A 15701-nucleotide genomic window follows, 5' to 3' on the forward strand; every position below is an offset into this window, starting at 1 on the left:
TTCCAATGGGCAACACACCTGTGGTCATTTACTTAAAATATTTAACTACCGTTTACTGTAACCCAGCAATTGTTAAGGTGAAACTTTGGCAGGGATACAAATAATGTGGTCAGTGAAGATAATCTATCTTACAAGTCGGGCAAAGCAAAGAGTAACAGATTTTAGTGGTGATAATACAATTAAAATGAGGTAGCTGCCTGCACATAACTTAGATCACTTTGCCTCCTATATATTCCTTTCTGTGATCTGGGTTAACTCCTCTGAGGTCATTAAGTGCGCTAGGAATGAATATTTTATTTACAACTCAAATACGTTCTGATAACTATAGATAACCCTTTTAAGCTTAGACACTTCATTTGGAGTCAGTAGGCAATTCTCATCTGTTACCATTCCCATCTTTTAAAGGAGGAAAAGTTGAAGCCAAGGATATACACAAAGCACTGGGAAACATGGGAATAGAACTCACAGATAGAGAGCTCTGGGGGCTGTTGAAAACATTGCCGATTACTGGTAGGTAGTTTCTGTATCACTGTATATGTATGGTATATCTCTGTGCTAGTGTAAACTTTAATGTGAGAACATCTAAAGAATGGACCCATCTGGTTTCCTATAAAAATCTAAAAGACAAAAAGATCAACACTTAGTTGTAAAGAAATTATGCCTTTGACATTTAAGTGTATTGTTTTGGGAGGCTATGGTATCTTCCAACCTAGGTTCTGCCATTAAGAGTATCATTACTCTGAAGTGAATGAAGCTTAAGCAAGGCAAAGACAAAAAGAAGGCTAATTTAGCAGGTAGTAAAGGAAGAAAAAGGAGAAATCAGGATGAGAGGGAAAGGTGTATCTGTTTCAGTGTAGAAGAATGGACAGACTGTCCACACTAAAAAATTTCTCTTCATCTTATTTTTTTCTTATTTATTAAGGATAGGTAGGCCTGGGAAATGTAGGCATATAACTTAAGATGATATTTTTAAAGTATGTATTTATGAAATGTCACTCGTCTTACTCTATCCATATAACCTTAATTTTTTTAACCTTAAATATGTATTATTTTACAGCTGATGGAAAGGTAGAGAAAAATACACTGCTCGATTATATAAAAGCTTTTCCTGGTAAGTCAGAATCTCAACAAGAAGGCAAATAAAACTAAGATCTACAGACTTTACCTTAACTTTTTTTAAAAAATTTTTAATGTTTTTATTTATTTTTGAGACAGACAGAGCATGAGCAGGGGAGGGGCAGAGAGAGGGGGAGACAGAATCTGAAGGAGGCTCCAGGATCTGAGCTGTCAGCACAGAGCCGGATGCGGGGCTTGAACTCACGTAGTGAGAGATCATGACCTGAGCTGAAGTCGGATGCTTAACCGACTGAGCCACCTAGGCACCCCAGACTTTACCTTAACTTTTAAAAGACCTTATCATTACACAATAATTAGATTACTGATTTTATTATCCCATTAGCCTATAGATCTACTTTAGATGCGACCACATCCAATGTGATAATTTATAGTTCTCTGATACTGAAAAAGTTTCAAAAATCTATTTGCTATCCAGAGCTCTAGTTATTTTCTAACATAATTCATCAGATTCACCATATATATGTACATATGTATATATATATATATGTATGTGTGTGTATATGTGTGTATATATATGCATATATACATATGCACATATGTATATGCATATGTATATATGCATATATATATACATATATATATATACATATATATATATATATATATATATATATATATATATATATATAGGAATATATTCTATTTTTGGCTTCCACAATACATTTCTATTGTGGAATGTGTCAACATGTCCCACAGGTAGCCCTAAACAGTTTTGTTTTGTTTTTAATTATTGTGCTGTGGATTTGTTTCATTCAGTTGGTGTGTGAATATAGCCAGTATTTTTCTTGGATATCAGTTCCTATTTTTATCCCTATTCTGTCTTCCCTAAGGTGGAAAGTGCTACACCCCTAAAATGCAAAGCATCCTGGAAAACTTGGGTTAGGAGCTGGAGGATGAGGAAGTTGAGGACCTGCAGAATCGTCTGCTAACTGATGGTGAGTTTGTTGTTCCACCTTTAGGGAAAGTGAACTCCTCTAATAAAACTTCCAAATTTATTCATATGGGAAAAAATGTATCATCTCAGATCATTATTGTTTAAATCAGACATCAGTAATCTGTTAAAACATTGACACCCCTGCAGGCCTAAATTCGTAGACACCAACTAGAAATTGACAGACCTAAGAAGCAGGTAGAGAAATGAAACAAAGGAAAGTAAAGTCAAGAAATTTTAAAACCAACCAGGGGGGAAAAAAAAGGAAAAAGCCCTTAAATCACCATACATTTTAACTAGACTAAAAGAAGGAGATATAATAGCAGGAAAGACAAGTAATTACTTCCCCAAATCTACTTGTCTTGAGGATTATCTTCAGATGGGAGAGATTTTTCACTGGTCCTGCTTCTATCTGGGACTTCCTCCAACATTGTCTGGATACACCTGGCCCACACTTCTAGCTCCACTTTCCAGAAGAACTCTTAGGCTTGTCTGTCTTTGGTTCTTACAACACACCAGGCTGACTATTGGAAACCTCTCTTTTGTTTTCCAAAAGGTGGAGCTACAGCTCAAGTTTGTGGTTTCTCCCTTGTCCACAGCCCCTGGAGTGTTCTCTGAGGACACTCCTGTTTACTGTTGCCACCACACTCATGAGCCTGCACAAGCAGCTTGCTGCAGAGTTGGGGAGAGGTATAGGCTTAGAACTCGGGGTGTTGGAGGTGCCCACACAGGCCAGGTGTGGGGTTCATCAGGTAAGGTTCTCCCAGAAGCTCATGGACAGGCTTATCTACTGCGTCCTGAGGCAGTCAGCAGAAACCACATCTGTTGAATGTTCTTTAACATTATCTGCCTGTTCATGATCTTCTTCCTTTCCCCAGTCATAGTGGTCCCACCTCAACACTTGGGGTGCTGCAGGAGAGAAACCGGCTTCTCCAGCAGTGTTCCACACAGCTGGGGTAGCTGGACAATCACTCACAGCTATCCCTTCCTCCACGGGAGAGACTGTCACCAGCTAGTCGTATAGCCCTGCGCTGTGTTGCCTTCAGGGTGGGGCCACACTGGCAGGATTCCTCTTACCCTCTCCAGTGCATCCAAACACCAGTGGAGTGCTGGAATCTCTCCTCAGGAGAGGTGGACCTCCACAAAGGCCCACTCATTGTGGGTGTCTGCCCAAGTCATCACTCTTCTGGATTTACCCAACCACAGAGGGCCTGTGGCTGGTTTGCAAGTTCCTGCTGGTTCTACAGCCTGTACCAAGGTCTGTCTACCTGTTACCCAGTACCCATAGTGGGTAGATTCCTGCTGGGTTCCTTGGCCTATGGTGCCGGATCCCACAACTCCCACAGAGACACTTTTGTTCATGGATAGATGCTGAATTCGGTTGTTAGAAAGGGGGACAAAAAGGAGGGATGTCCTATCCTGCCATGATGCTGACATTATTCCTCAATAATGACAAAGTATTAAATGCCTGCTATATACCACAAACAATATTTGGCACTTGAAATATGTTATCAATAGTCCTCAAAACAACTCTGAAAAATAGATTGTAACCCTAGTTTCTCTGACGTGGAAGTTGAGAGTCAGTCACAGAAGTTAATTGACTTGACCAAAGCCACATGGCTGCTAAGTGGCAGAATGGGGATGTCAACCCTATAGAAGCCTTTCTAGGTTTATATAAACTTCAAAGGCTTGCCCTTTCTACTAAATAATACTGCCTCGTGTAGGAGAGGTAAGGAGGGCTACATAGACTGTGGTATGAATGATACCTTCAGGAGGCTGTGTGATGTGGCCCTAGAAACGAGGATTTTCGACCAGTAAGTACACAAATGAGAGATTCAGAAAAGACTGGAAATCTTGGTGGCTATGGAATTGGAAGCTTAAAGAATAGGGGCGCCTGGGTGGCGCAGTCGGTTAAGCATCCGACTTCAGCCAGGTCACGATCTCGCGGTCCGTGAGTTCGAGCCCCGCGTCGGGCTCTGGGCGATGGCTCAGAGCCTGGAGCCTGTTTCCAATTCTGTGTCTCCCTCTCTCTTTGCCCCTCCCCCGTTCATGCTCTCTCTCTGTCCCAAAAATAAATAAACGTTGAAAAAAAAAAAAAAAAAAAGAATGTGCTGAGTAAGGGTTGAGTGTGGAAGTAGCCACGTACAACATTTTAGGTAGGTAAACACATTGATGTTACAGTATACATTGCTTTTAAATCCTGTAATGGTAAGGTGGCCAAACCTCAGAATACTCCTGGAGTCCAAAGTAGAACAACTGAAGTGGAAGGCAGGACCATCAATGCTTTCAAAACTTTCTAGCACTACTGGTATTTACCCAATGAATGCAAAAATACTAATTCGAAGGGATACATGCCCCCCATGTTTATAGACACATCATCAACAACAGCCAAATAATGGAAAGAGCCCAAATGTCCATCAACTGATAAACGGATATATACAATGGAATATTACTCAGCCATAAAAAGAATGAAATCTTGCCACTTGCAACGACGTGGATGGAGCTAGAGGATATAAGGAGCTTATATGGCTAGAGGAGCTAAGCAAAATAAGTCAGAGAAAGACAAATACCATATGATTTCACTCATGTGGAATTTAAGAACCAAAACAAAAGATCAGAGGGGAGAAGAAATAGAGGGGAAAACCAAGAAACAGACTCTTAACTATAGAAAACACAGTGATGGTTACCAAAGGGGAGATGGTGGGGGTATAGGTGAAATAGGTGATGGGGATTAAGGGTACACTTGTAGTGATGAGCACAGGGTGATTTGTGGAAGTGTTGACTCAATAAATTGTAGACATGAAACTATCAAAGTAAAAATAAAAATAAATTTAAAAATAAAACTTGCTAACACTCCTATGTACAGCATTTGATATCTTATACTGCAGCTTCTTCCTCTTTGCTATATATTTGTCATATTTAAATTCTTATTCTTGGGGCACCTGGGTGGCTCAGTCGGTTGGGTGTCTGACTTCGGCTCAGGTCATGATCGCACACTTGTGAGTTCCGGCCCCGAATCGGGCTGTGTGCTGACAACTCAGAGCCTGGAGCCTGGTTCAGATTCTGTCTTCCTCTCTCTCTGCCTCTCTTCCCCTCCCCCCCTGCCTGCCTCTCTCTCTCTCTCAAAAAAAAAAAAAAACATTAAAAAATTAATAAAATAAAATTTTGTTCTCCAATTCCATGTTCATCTGGGATAAACTTCTAAATTTCAGGGTTTTGTTCCACAATATGACATCTTTATAATGTTTTCTGGGTCTGAGTCATTATGGGTGGGTCTCATTTGTACATTATTTTACAGATATAAAGGTTAAGCTGAATAGCTCATGGAAAATTTAGAGCCATTCAGAGGTGAGTGAAAGCTTATAGGAAAAACTTATTATAAATAGCAATATTCTGATGCTTTTATGTTATGGTTTTAAACATTTTATTCCTATAATACTGACATTATTAGTCTTCTTGGTATATTAATGGTCCAGATTAGCTCTGAGTTATATGCTTTTTGAACAAAACTACTAAATTTTTATGTCTTACTAAAATATCCTGTGTTCTCTGGATTTTTTTTTTTTTCAAAAATGCCCATCACTTTCCATTGTTGGAAGAGCCAAAAGTCTATGTTACCACAATAACTGGCATGATAAAACATTGGTATAAATCTTTTTCTGAATAACTTATCATACAGGCAGATAAAAAGTAATATACATACCATCTTTATAGAATGACTTATATAGTCATTTATATAAGTGGTTCTAGTCTCGTATACAACTCCCATTTCAGAGTGTTGATTTATCCCATTTTTATTTGAGCATTCAAAGAGTATTTTTTTCTCTCTAGACTTATGAGATTTAGTGCTGTTTCTGACATTCCCTTAGAGTCTTGACTCAGTATTTTGACCAACCCCACTCTTAATTCTGCAATTAAACTTAGATGAAAATCATAGTTTAGAATCACTCATCACCCTTAAATTTTTCATCAGTCATAATTTACATCTTTTCAAAGGAATCAAGATTAATGTTGATCAAGTAGATGACGTTTTGAAAAACATAGGGATAGAACTCACACCTAAGGAACGCTGGAGGCTGCTAAAAACCCTGCCAATTACTTGTGAGCATTTCTGATACTGGTTTGGCCTTTAGGAGAACGTAGTTTAAGTGTATATATTATTGGGGTAGGTGGGGAATTATTAAACATTTATTAAACATATATGTATATTCAATGCATTTATTGAGCACCTCTTAGGTTATGGGATTAAAGACAAAAATCCTTGCCCTCATGGAGGCTGCCATAGGGGATGGAGCTTACTTGATTGGGACTTAGCTTGAGGACTTCATAAAGAAATTAAGATTTTTAAATTGATAAAATTTAATTTAGTATATTAACTTTGAAATGTCTGGCAGCCCTAAGGCATAAAGAGAAAGAAGGGGGAAAAAGAGAGGAAGTCAGGTTAAAAAGTGTCAAATCAAAGAGATGGAAAGATTCAGAACAGTAAAATGGATAAATTTAAGACCTTCCTCTACTCCTTCCCTTTATTCTTTTTTTTTTTTAATAGACATGTACTTTTTTAAAAGTTGATTTATTTTTGAGAGGGGAAAGGGGCAGAGAGAAAGGGAGACAGAGGATCTGAAGCAGGCTGCATGCTGCTTCAGAGAGCCATGCCATATCAGAGAGCCTGATACAGGGCTCAAACTCACAAACTGCGAGCTAGATCATTATGTGAGCCGAAGTCAAACACTTAACCAACTGAGCCACCCAGGCACCCCCTCCTTCCCTTTTTCTTAAAGCCAAGAGAAGGATGTGTGGATAAGAAATGAGATAAATCTGTAAGGCAAAGCATGTGACATTGTCTTTATTAAATAGACTGTACTCTTGTTATGAATTGCTGTATCACTTTCTCTAAGACATCAATTATGACTTCTCTTATAGTTGATGGAAAGGTGTATCATGTTCGGTTGCTAGAAGGTGTAAAGACTTTCCAAGGTGAGTGATACGCTTAATGATAACAATAGCTTATTTCTCTTGACTATAATGCCAGGTACTGTCCTAAGTACTTGATGTCTAATAACTCGCTTAATTATCACAAAAACTCTATGAGGTATGTACTTACATTAGCACCATTTTACAAATGGGAGGTATTAACTCACTTGCCTAAGGTCACACAGTTTGAACTTAGGAAGAGGATTTGAACCCCTATTCCTAACCACTCTGTTATATTTAACAGTTAGGTTATTAACCTTTTTGTTCCCCTTTATGACTTATAATTCAAGGTCAGGTAACCACTAAGTGTGTAGAAATGGTTTACTGTTATAATGGCAGGTTTCAAACTCAGCAGCCAGAATCGTGGCTGTTGTTTCGGACATATTGCTCCATTATGAATAATAAGTGAAGAATGAATAAGAAATTTCATTCCTTTTCCTTGCTTTATATTCTATAACAAATTTTAGCAGGGTGTCTTATAGCATATATAAGGACAATGTTTTCTTCACATTCCCCAGCCCTGTCCCCCGCCACCTTAGTTTTATGTTTTCCTTGAACATCTGCATGGCAACTTTGCTTTTCTCCCCCAATCCCATTGGGATTTGGTGCATAGACTTAACTAGAATTCTTTTAATAATAGGCATAGTTTCACATTTCTGTTTTGCCTCTTTATTTATTAAGGAGGGAAAATTTTAGAAAATAAACTAGAAACCATTCTGGAAAACTTGAACTATGACCTTGAAAATGAAGAAATCAAAGATCTACGGAATCATTTGAAAATTGATAGTGAGTATTTCACTTACCACTTCCTTTCAGAAAATCTTCTCATGAAATCTGAGTATTCTTATTCAATTTCACTTAGAAAGTTAAAAGTACTTGTAGAGTTATAATCCTCGAGGATGAGAAATAGGACTTCTGATTATTATTGTTAATATCATGTGAGGATCAAAAGGGCGCTGGTAGATTACAATTTAGCTAGGAAAAGCAAAACAGTGCTTCAGAGGAAAACATTAGAAGTTATTGAAATAGATGCTGGAAAAAGGTCAGAGATTGACAAAACCATATGAGGAGGTAAAAAAAAAAAAGGTTTGGAATTGTCTGACAAGTAGTGTACAAACCAGAGGTGATCATATTCTGATTTCACAAATAAGAATGTCGGGTTGGGTTGAAATAGAAGCTCAGTGATATCTGACTTTAGACCAGTAATATGGCACCAGAGAGATATCTTTTAAGTGAAAAGGGTCAAGTGGAAAAGAATTAAAGATCTGATTTAGCATGTTAAAACACCCTCTTTAGAATTCTAGAAGGTTGTTGGATGGTTTAAGAAAATGAAAAATCAACAAATTCCCTCTATGTAAGGAATGAGAAGTTAGAAAATTTCATGGAAGAAAGGCGTCCTGGGGCGCCTGGGTGGCGCAGTCGGTTAAGCGTCCGACTTCAGCCAGGTCACGATCTCGCGGTCCGTGAGTTTGAGCCCCGCATCGGGCTCTGGGCTGATGGCTCAGAGCCCGGAGCCTGTTTCCGATTCTGTGTCTCCCTCTCTCTCTGCCCCTCCCCCGTTCATGCTCTGTCTCTCTCTGTCCCAAAAATAAATAAACGTTGAAAAAAAAATTTAAAAAAAAAAAAAAAAAAAAAGAAAGGCGTCCTATTCCCAATAGCAATACATGTTTTGTTTGTGTACAATTTATGATTTGTATTCCAGATAGTGGAAGGATTTCACTGAACTCCTTTATGAGGACAGCAAATTTATTTTCTGGTGAGTGAGAAGTAATGAGGAAAAAATGTAAAATCAGGATCCTTTGTTGTATGTACATACCATATTTTAATCGTATATCCCAGTATTCCAAACTATACACAAGCCTTATTTCACCAATATACTGATGGCGTGTTTATCTTTAAGAATATAGATGGACTTCTTATTACCTATGGTTTTAGAAGTATCATTTTTTAAGAAGTCTATTTTATTATAGGCTGGTTGGCTTGTCCCCCTTTTTTAGAGCATTAATAAAAGCATTCTTTTGACAAGGCTTAAAGGAGACACGTTATCTTTTAATCCCTTCTTGTGATGCAGTTAGACAAGCCTCCCTGTATCCTTGTTCTGAAGTTATATCTCTAGCAAGTTGAGATGCTATGTTATTATAATTTTCTTAAATTAGAATTGTTATGCATGCAAATGTTCACATACCTTATCTCCCATCTTTTTAAAGGTGATAAAATTAATGCCAGTGACACACAACTTTATCTGAAAAATATAGGTATTGAGTTAACAAATAAAGAAAGCCAGGATCTACTGAACATACTGCCATTGGATGGTAAGCATTTCAGGCATTGCTGTGGATTTCAGAGAATATTGGGCTTAAGAGTTTTTGCATAAAATTCTCGAAGTGTAACTCTTTAAATAAAGTGCTATTAAAAATTTTAAAAGGGGTGACATCAGCAACATGGCATGGAAGCTCTTTGTCCTTTTAACCACCCTTCTTACTCAATGAATTGGAGGGCGCCTGTCTGACTCAATTGGAAGAGCAAAAGGCTCTTGATCTCTGGTCCTGAGTTGGAGCCCCACATTGGGTGTAGAGATAACTTAAATAAAACTTTAAAAACAAAAACAAAAACAATTAGACATTCACACACAAACAAGAGTGCCTTTGGGAGTGTTTCGGGAACTAGCACCTTACTCCAAGGGACCCAGGAGGAGCCTCACCCACCTGTGCAACCCGCAAGAGACAGCCAGTCTCCATACGGGGCTGCAGAGCCAACACAGAATTGCGTACAAATTGCGTACAACACAAAATTCTGGCAAAATTGTGTACATCTCTCTCAGTGCTGTCAGGCAAAAATCGGATGAGTGCTGACCCAGGCTTGAGAGAGAACCTGCAGAAGTCTAGCCTTGCTGGAGGGAGACTCCCAACACACCATCAGAGAAAAAGAAAGAAAGAAAAATACGAATTTGGTCACAGCGGAGGCAGTAAGAGAAACTTCCCTGGCGCCACTCTCCCCGAAGCAAATAATGCACAGGAGTGATGTATAGGCCACAGTGACCTCTCCCCTAGGGGAAAGGAAAGCAGTGAGTGAGTGCCTGAGTGCCTGGCTTCCCCAGCAGAGCAGAACCAGCTGGGAAAACCCATTTCTCTCCACCAGCACCCAGGGGACTAAGGCGGGAACTCTTAGAGGCAGAGATGAATTTCAACTGGCAGTGTTGAGATTGTGCTCAGCAGGAAGTCGACCCATGAGTCTCTGGGAATACACCTGGGGATCTCCCTATGGTTCTCAAGATTCCCAATGCCCAAGTGCTAAGCCCACACCTCCCCTTATTCTGCTGCTAGCTCCTTGTGCAGGAGTGACAACTGCGTCCTCTAGAGCGAGCTCCAGTAGTAAGCATGCTCAGAAAACCGCCAGGAGTGGCAAGGGAGAAACCATAAACTTGAGCTAGAGCGCCACCTGGTGGAAAACAAAAGTTTTCAATAGCCAACCTGGTGAATTCTAAAGACCATTAAAAATATATATAAAAGCTTAAAATTTGGCCACAAAGTCATTCTGACAAGTATAAGGTAACATCTCTTTGTGGTCCTGATCTGCATTTCCCTGAGATATCGCCATACACCCATCAGAATTGCTAGAGTCAAAAAGACATGAAATAACTAGTAGTGGTGAGAATGTGGAAAAAAAGAAATGCTCATTCACTGTTGGTGGGGATGTAGATTGGTGCAGCCATTGTGGAAAACAGTATGGAGGTTCCTCAAAAAATTAAAAATAGAAATACCATATGATGCAATAATTCCACTTACTGGGTATTTACCCAAAGAAAACAAAAACACCAATTTGAAAAGATGTGTGCACCTCTGTGTTTATTGCAGCATTGTTTACAACTGCCAAGATAGGGAAGCAGCCCAAGTGTCCAATGATAGATGAATGGATAAAGAAGATGTGGTGTATATGTGCAATGGAATATTACTCAGCCATAAACACGGATGAGATCTTTCCACTTGCAACAACATGGATGGACCTAGAGAGTATTATGCTAAGTGAAATAAGTTAGAGAAAGATAAATACCATATGATTTCATTCATATGTGAATCTAAAAAGAAATAAAGATTATACAAACAAAAAGCAGAATCAGACCTATAAATAGAGACAAACTGATGGTTGCTGTGGCGCAGGGGGAGTGGAAATTGGGCAAAATGGAAGTAGGGGTTACAAGTGTCCAGTTACAGAATGTATACGTCATGGGAGTAAAAGGTACAGCATAGGGAATATAGTCAATGGTATTGTTATACTGTTGCATAGTGACAGGTGGCATCTACCCTTGTAGTGAACATAGCATAACAGAGAGAGTTGTTGAATTACTATGTTGTGTACCTAAAATTAATGTAACATGTATCGACTATACTCAAATTTTAAAAAATATGTTGAAAAAATTAAAATTTGGCCACAAAGTGAACAAGAAGAGTGGAGGAAGCATACCTTCACAAAGACAAAGGAAAAACTCATAATAACAACGCCATAGAATATAACGCCCCATCTGAAGACAACAGGCAAAGAGCTAAGGAGGTGGCTGTTCCTTCGAATGCCAAAGTAGCAACACATGACCACAGGAAAAATTTAAAATCAAGGAAATATGACATCATAAAAAGAAAATTATTATTCTTCAGAGACTGAGCTCAAAGGTATGCATATTGACATCTAGTGGATAAAGAATTCAAGATAATTGTTTTGAAGAAACTCAATGAGCTACAAGAAAACTCAGAAAGAAAATTCAGTGAAATCAGGAATAAATGTAAGAACAAATTGAGTTCTTTCCCAAAGAAATTGAAATCATGAAAAAAAAAAACAAGCAGTAATTCTGGAGCTGAAGTATTTAGTGAATGAAATGAAAAATGCAATAGAGAGCATCAGTAGCAGGGCATACAAAATGGAAGAAAGAATAAATTACTGAGAGGATAGAAGTTTTGAAATAACATAGAATAAAAGCAATAAATATTTTTTCCTTTTTTAAAATTTAAATTCTAGTTAGTTAACATAGAGTGCAATATTGGATTCAGAAGTAGAATTTAGTCATTCATCACTTACATATAACACCAAGTGCTCATCATAACCAGTGCCCCCCTTAATACCCATCCCCCATCTAGCCCATCACCCACCTACCTCCCTGTATCAACCCTCAGTTTGTTCTCTATTTAAGCATTTCTTACCATACCTTGAGATCATAACAGCCATATATGAAAGACCCAACACTAATATCATGCTCAATGGGGAAAAACTAAGAGCTTTCTCCCTAAGGTCAGGAGCATGACAGGGATGTCCACTCTCACCACTGTTATTCAACATAGTATTGGAAGTCTTAACCTCAGCAATCAGACAACGCAAAGAAATAAAAGGCATCCAAATAGGCCAGGAGGAAGTCAAACTTTCACCCTTTGCAGATGACATGATACTCTATGGAAAACCCAAAAGATTCCAAAAAAACCTGCTAGAACTGATCCATGAATTCAGCAAAGTTGTAGAATATAAAATCAATGCACAGAAATCGGTTGCATTTCTATACACCAATAATGAAACAATAGAAAGAGAAATCAAGGAATCGATCTCATTTACAATTGCACAAAAACCATAAAATACATAGGAATAAATCTAACCAAAAAGGTAAAAAATCTATACACTGAAAACTATAGAAAGCTTATGAAAGAAGTTGAAGAAGACACCAAAAAATGGAAAAATATTCCATGTTCCTGGATACGAAGAACAAATATTGTTAACATGTCAATACTACCCAGAGCAATCTACATGTTCAGTGCAATACCTATCAAAATAACACCAGCATTCTTCACAGAGCTAGAACAAACAATCCTAAAATTTGTATGGAACTACAAAAGACCCCGAATAGCCAAAGCAATCTTGAAAAAGAAAACCAAAGCAGGAGGCATCATAATCCCGGACTTCAAGCTGTATTACAAAGCTGCAGTCATTAAGACAGTATGGTCCTGGCACAAAAACAGACTCATATCAATGGAACAGAATAGGAAACCCAGAAATGGATCCACAAACATATGGCCAACTAATCTTTGACAAAGCAGGAAAGAATATCCAATGGAATAAAGACAGTCTTCAGCAAGTGGTGCTGGGAAAACTGGACAGCGACATGCAGAAGAATGAACCTGGACCACTTTCTTACACCATACACAAAAATAAACTCAAAATGGATAAAGACCTCAATGTAAACAGGAAGCCATCAAAATCCTTGAGGAGAAAGCAGGCAAAAACCTCTTTGATCTTGGCCGCAGCAACTTCTTACTCAACACGTCTCTGGAGACAAGGGAAACAAAAGCAAAAATGAATTATTGGGACCTCATCAGAATAAAAAGCTTCTGCACAGTGAAGGAAACAATCAGCAAAACTAAAAGGCAGCCAACAGAATGGGAGAAGATATTTACAAATGACATATCAGATAAAGGGTTAGTATCCAAAATCTATAAAGAATTTATCAAACTCAACACCCAAAAAAACAAATAACCCAGTGAAGAAATAAATGGGCAAAAGACATAAATAGACACTTCCCCAAAGAAGACATCCAGATGGCTAACAGACACATGAAAAAATGCTCAGCATCACTCATCATCAGGGAAATATAAATCAAAACCACCATGAGATACCACCTTACACCTATTAGAATGGCTAACATTAACGACTCAAGCAACAACAGATGTTGGCAAGGATGTGGAGAAAGAGGATCTCTTTTGCGCTGCTGGTGGGAATGCAAACTGGTGCAGCCACTCTGGAAAACAGTATGGAGGTTCCTCAAAAAATTAAAAGTAGAACTACCCCACGACCCAGCAATTGCACTACTAGGTATTTACCCAAGGGAATTCACGAATGTTGTTTCAATGGGGCACATGCACCCCAATGTTTATAGCAGCACTATCAACAATAGAGTATGGAAAGAGCCGAAATGTCCATCGATGGATGAATGGATAAAGAAGATATAGTATATATATATACAATGGAGTATTACTCGGCAATCAAAAAGAATGAAATCTTGCCATTTGCAACTACATGGAAGGAACTAGAGGGTATTATGCTAAGTGAAATTAGAGAAAAACAAATATCATATGACTTCACCCGTATGAGGACTTTAAGATACAAAACAGATGAACATAAGGGAAGGGAAGCAAAAATAATATAAAAACAGGAAGGGGGACAAAACATAAGAGACTCTTAAATATGGAGAACAGAGGGTTACTGAAGGGGTTCTGGGAGGGGGTTGGGCCAAATGGGTACGGGCACTAAGGAATCTACTCCTGAAATCATTGTCGCACTGTATGGTAACTAACTTGAATGTAAATTTTAAAAGATAAATTAAATTTTAAAAAAGTTTCTTATGGCTTGTTTCCCTCTCTCTTTTTCTCCGCCTCCCATATGTTCATCTGTTTCATTTCTTAAATTCTGCATATGATTGAAAATCATATGGTATTTATCTTTCTCTGACTTCTTTCACTTAGCACAATACACTCTAGCTCCATCTATGTCATTGCAAATGGCAAGATTTCATTCTTTTTGATGGCTGAGTAACATTCCATTGTACATATACCACATCTTCTTTATCCATTCATCAATTGATGGACACTTGGGCTATTTCCATAGTTTTGCTGTTGTTGATAATGCTGCTATAAACATCAGGGTGCATGTATCCCTTCAAATCTGTATTTTTTTAAATGTTTGGTTATTTTTGAGAGAGAGAATGGGGAGGGGCAGAGAGAGAGGGAGACAGAGGATCTGAAGCAGGCTCTGTGCTGACAGCAGAGAATCTGATGCAGGTTCAAACTCATGAACTGTGAGATCAAAGTCAGACGCTTAACCAACTGAACCACCCAAGTGCCCCTTGAAACTGTATTTTTGTATCCTTTGGGTAAATATCTAGTAGTGCAATTGCTGGATCACAGGGTAGTTCTAGTTGTAACTTTTTGAGGAACCTCCATACTATTCTCCAGAGTGGCTGCACCAGTTTTCATTCCCACCAAGAGTGCAAGAGGGAAAAACAAAGATTTTAAAAGAGCAAAGAAAGCCTATGCGAGCTACAGAATTCCATTAAAAGACAAATACTAGAATAATCAGTTCCCAGAAGGAAAAAAAGGGAAAAGGAGGCAGAGAACAGAGAAATAATAGTTGAGAACCCCCCAAATCTGGGGAACGATTTGGACATCCAAGTCCATCAAGCTAATAATAGATCATCCTATTATCTCAATGCAAAAAGACTTTATCTAAGACACATTATATTGAAACAGTCAAAAATCAATAGTATTAACTAGCTTTTTTGTGGTAATAACTTCATAATCTATACAAATATCAAATTATTATGTTGTAAACCTGAAACTAATATGACGTTATATGTCAATTATATCTCAATTTTAAAAATCATTGATAAAAAGTCCTGAAAAGAGCAGTAAAAAACAAATGTAACCCAGAAAGGAACTCCCACTATATGCTATCAACAGATTTCTCAGCAGAAACTCCAGAGTTTAATCACAGATTCAAAGTGCTGAAAGAGAAAACTTGCCAGCCAAGAATACTTTATTCAGCAAAGTTATCCTTTACATATGAAGGAGGAATAAAGGCTTTCCCAGACAAACAAAAGCTGAGGGAGTTCACCACTAATAGACCTGTCTGGCCA

The 15701-nt window shown here is 38.3% G+C and overlaps 1 protein-coding gene across 5 annotated transcripts in view; it reads left to right on the plus strand.

The window, feature by feature from the left end:
• The first annotated feature begins 1972 nt into the window (after positions 1–1972).
• EFCAB3 (EF-hand calcium binding domain 3) overlaps positions 1973–15701 on the plus strand; it is a 143150-nt gene continuing 129421 nt past the window's right edge. For 4 of the 5 annotated variants that reach the window (XM_045489345.1, XM_045489347.1, XM_045489349.1 and 1 more), the window contains exons 1-7: positions 1973–2072; positions 5367–5416; positions 6065–6169; positions 6989–7042; positions 7721–7825; positions 8742–8795; positions 9247–9351. In XM_045489345.1, coding sequence (XP_045345301.1) covers positions 5392–5416; positions 6065–6169; positions 6989–7042; positions 7721–7825; positions 8742–8795; positions 9247–9351 — 448 coding nt within the window. In that variant the 5' untranslated portion in view covers positions 1973–2072; positions 5367–5391. The remainder of the gene's footprint in view (positions 2073–5366; positions 5417–6064; positions 6170–6988; positions 7043–7720; positions 7826–8741; positions 8796–9246; positions 9352–15701) is intronic. The other variant, XM_045489348.1, reaches the window with a different exon arrangement.

The sequence above is a fragment of the Leopardus geoffroyi genome, chromosome E1 (assembly GCF_018350155.1).
Source record: "Leopardus geoffroyi isolate Oge1 chromosome E1, O.geoffroyi_Oge1_pat1.0, whole genome shotgun sequence".
Taxonomy (NCBI): domain Eukaryota; kingdom Metazoa; phylum Chordata; class Mammalia; order Carnivora; family Felidae; genus Leopardus; species Leopardus geoffroyi.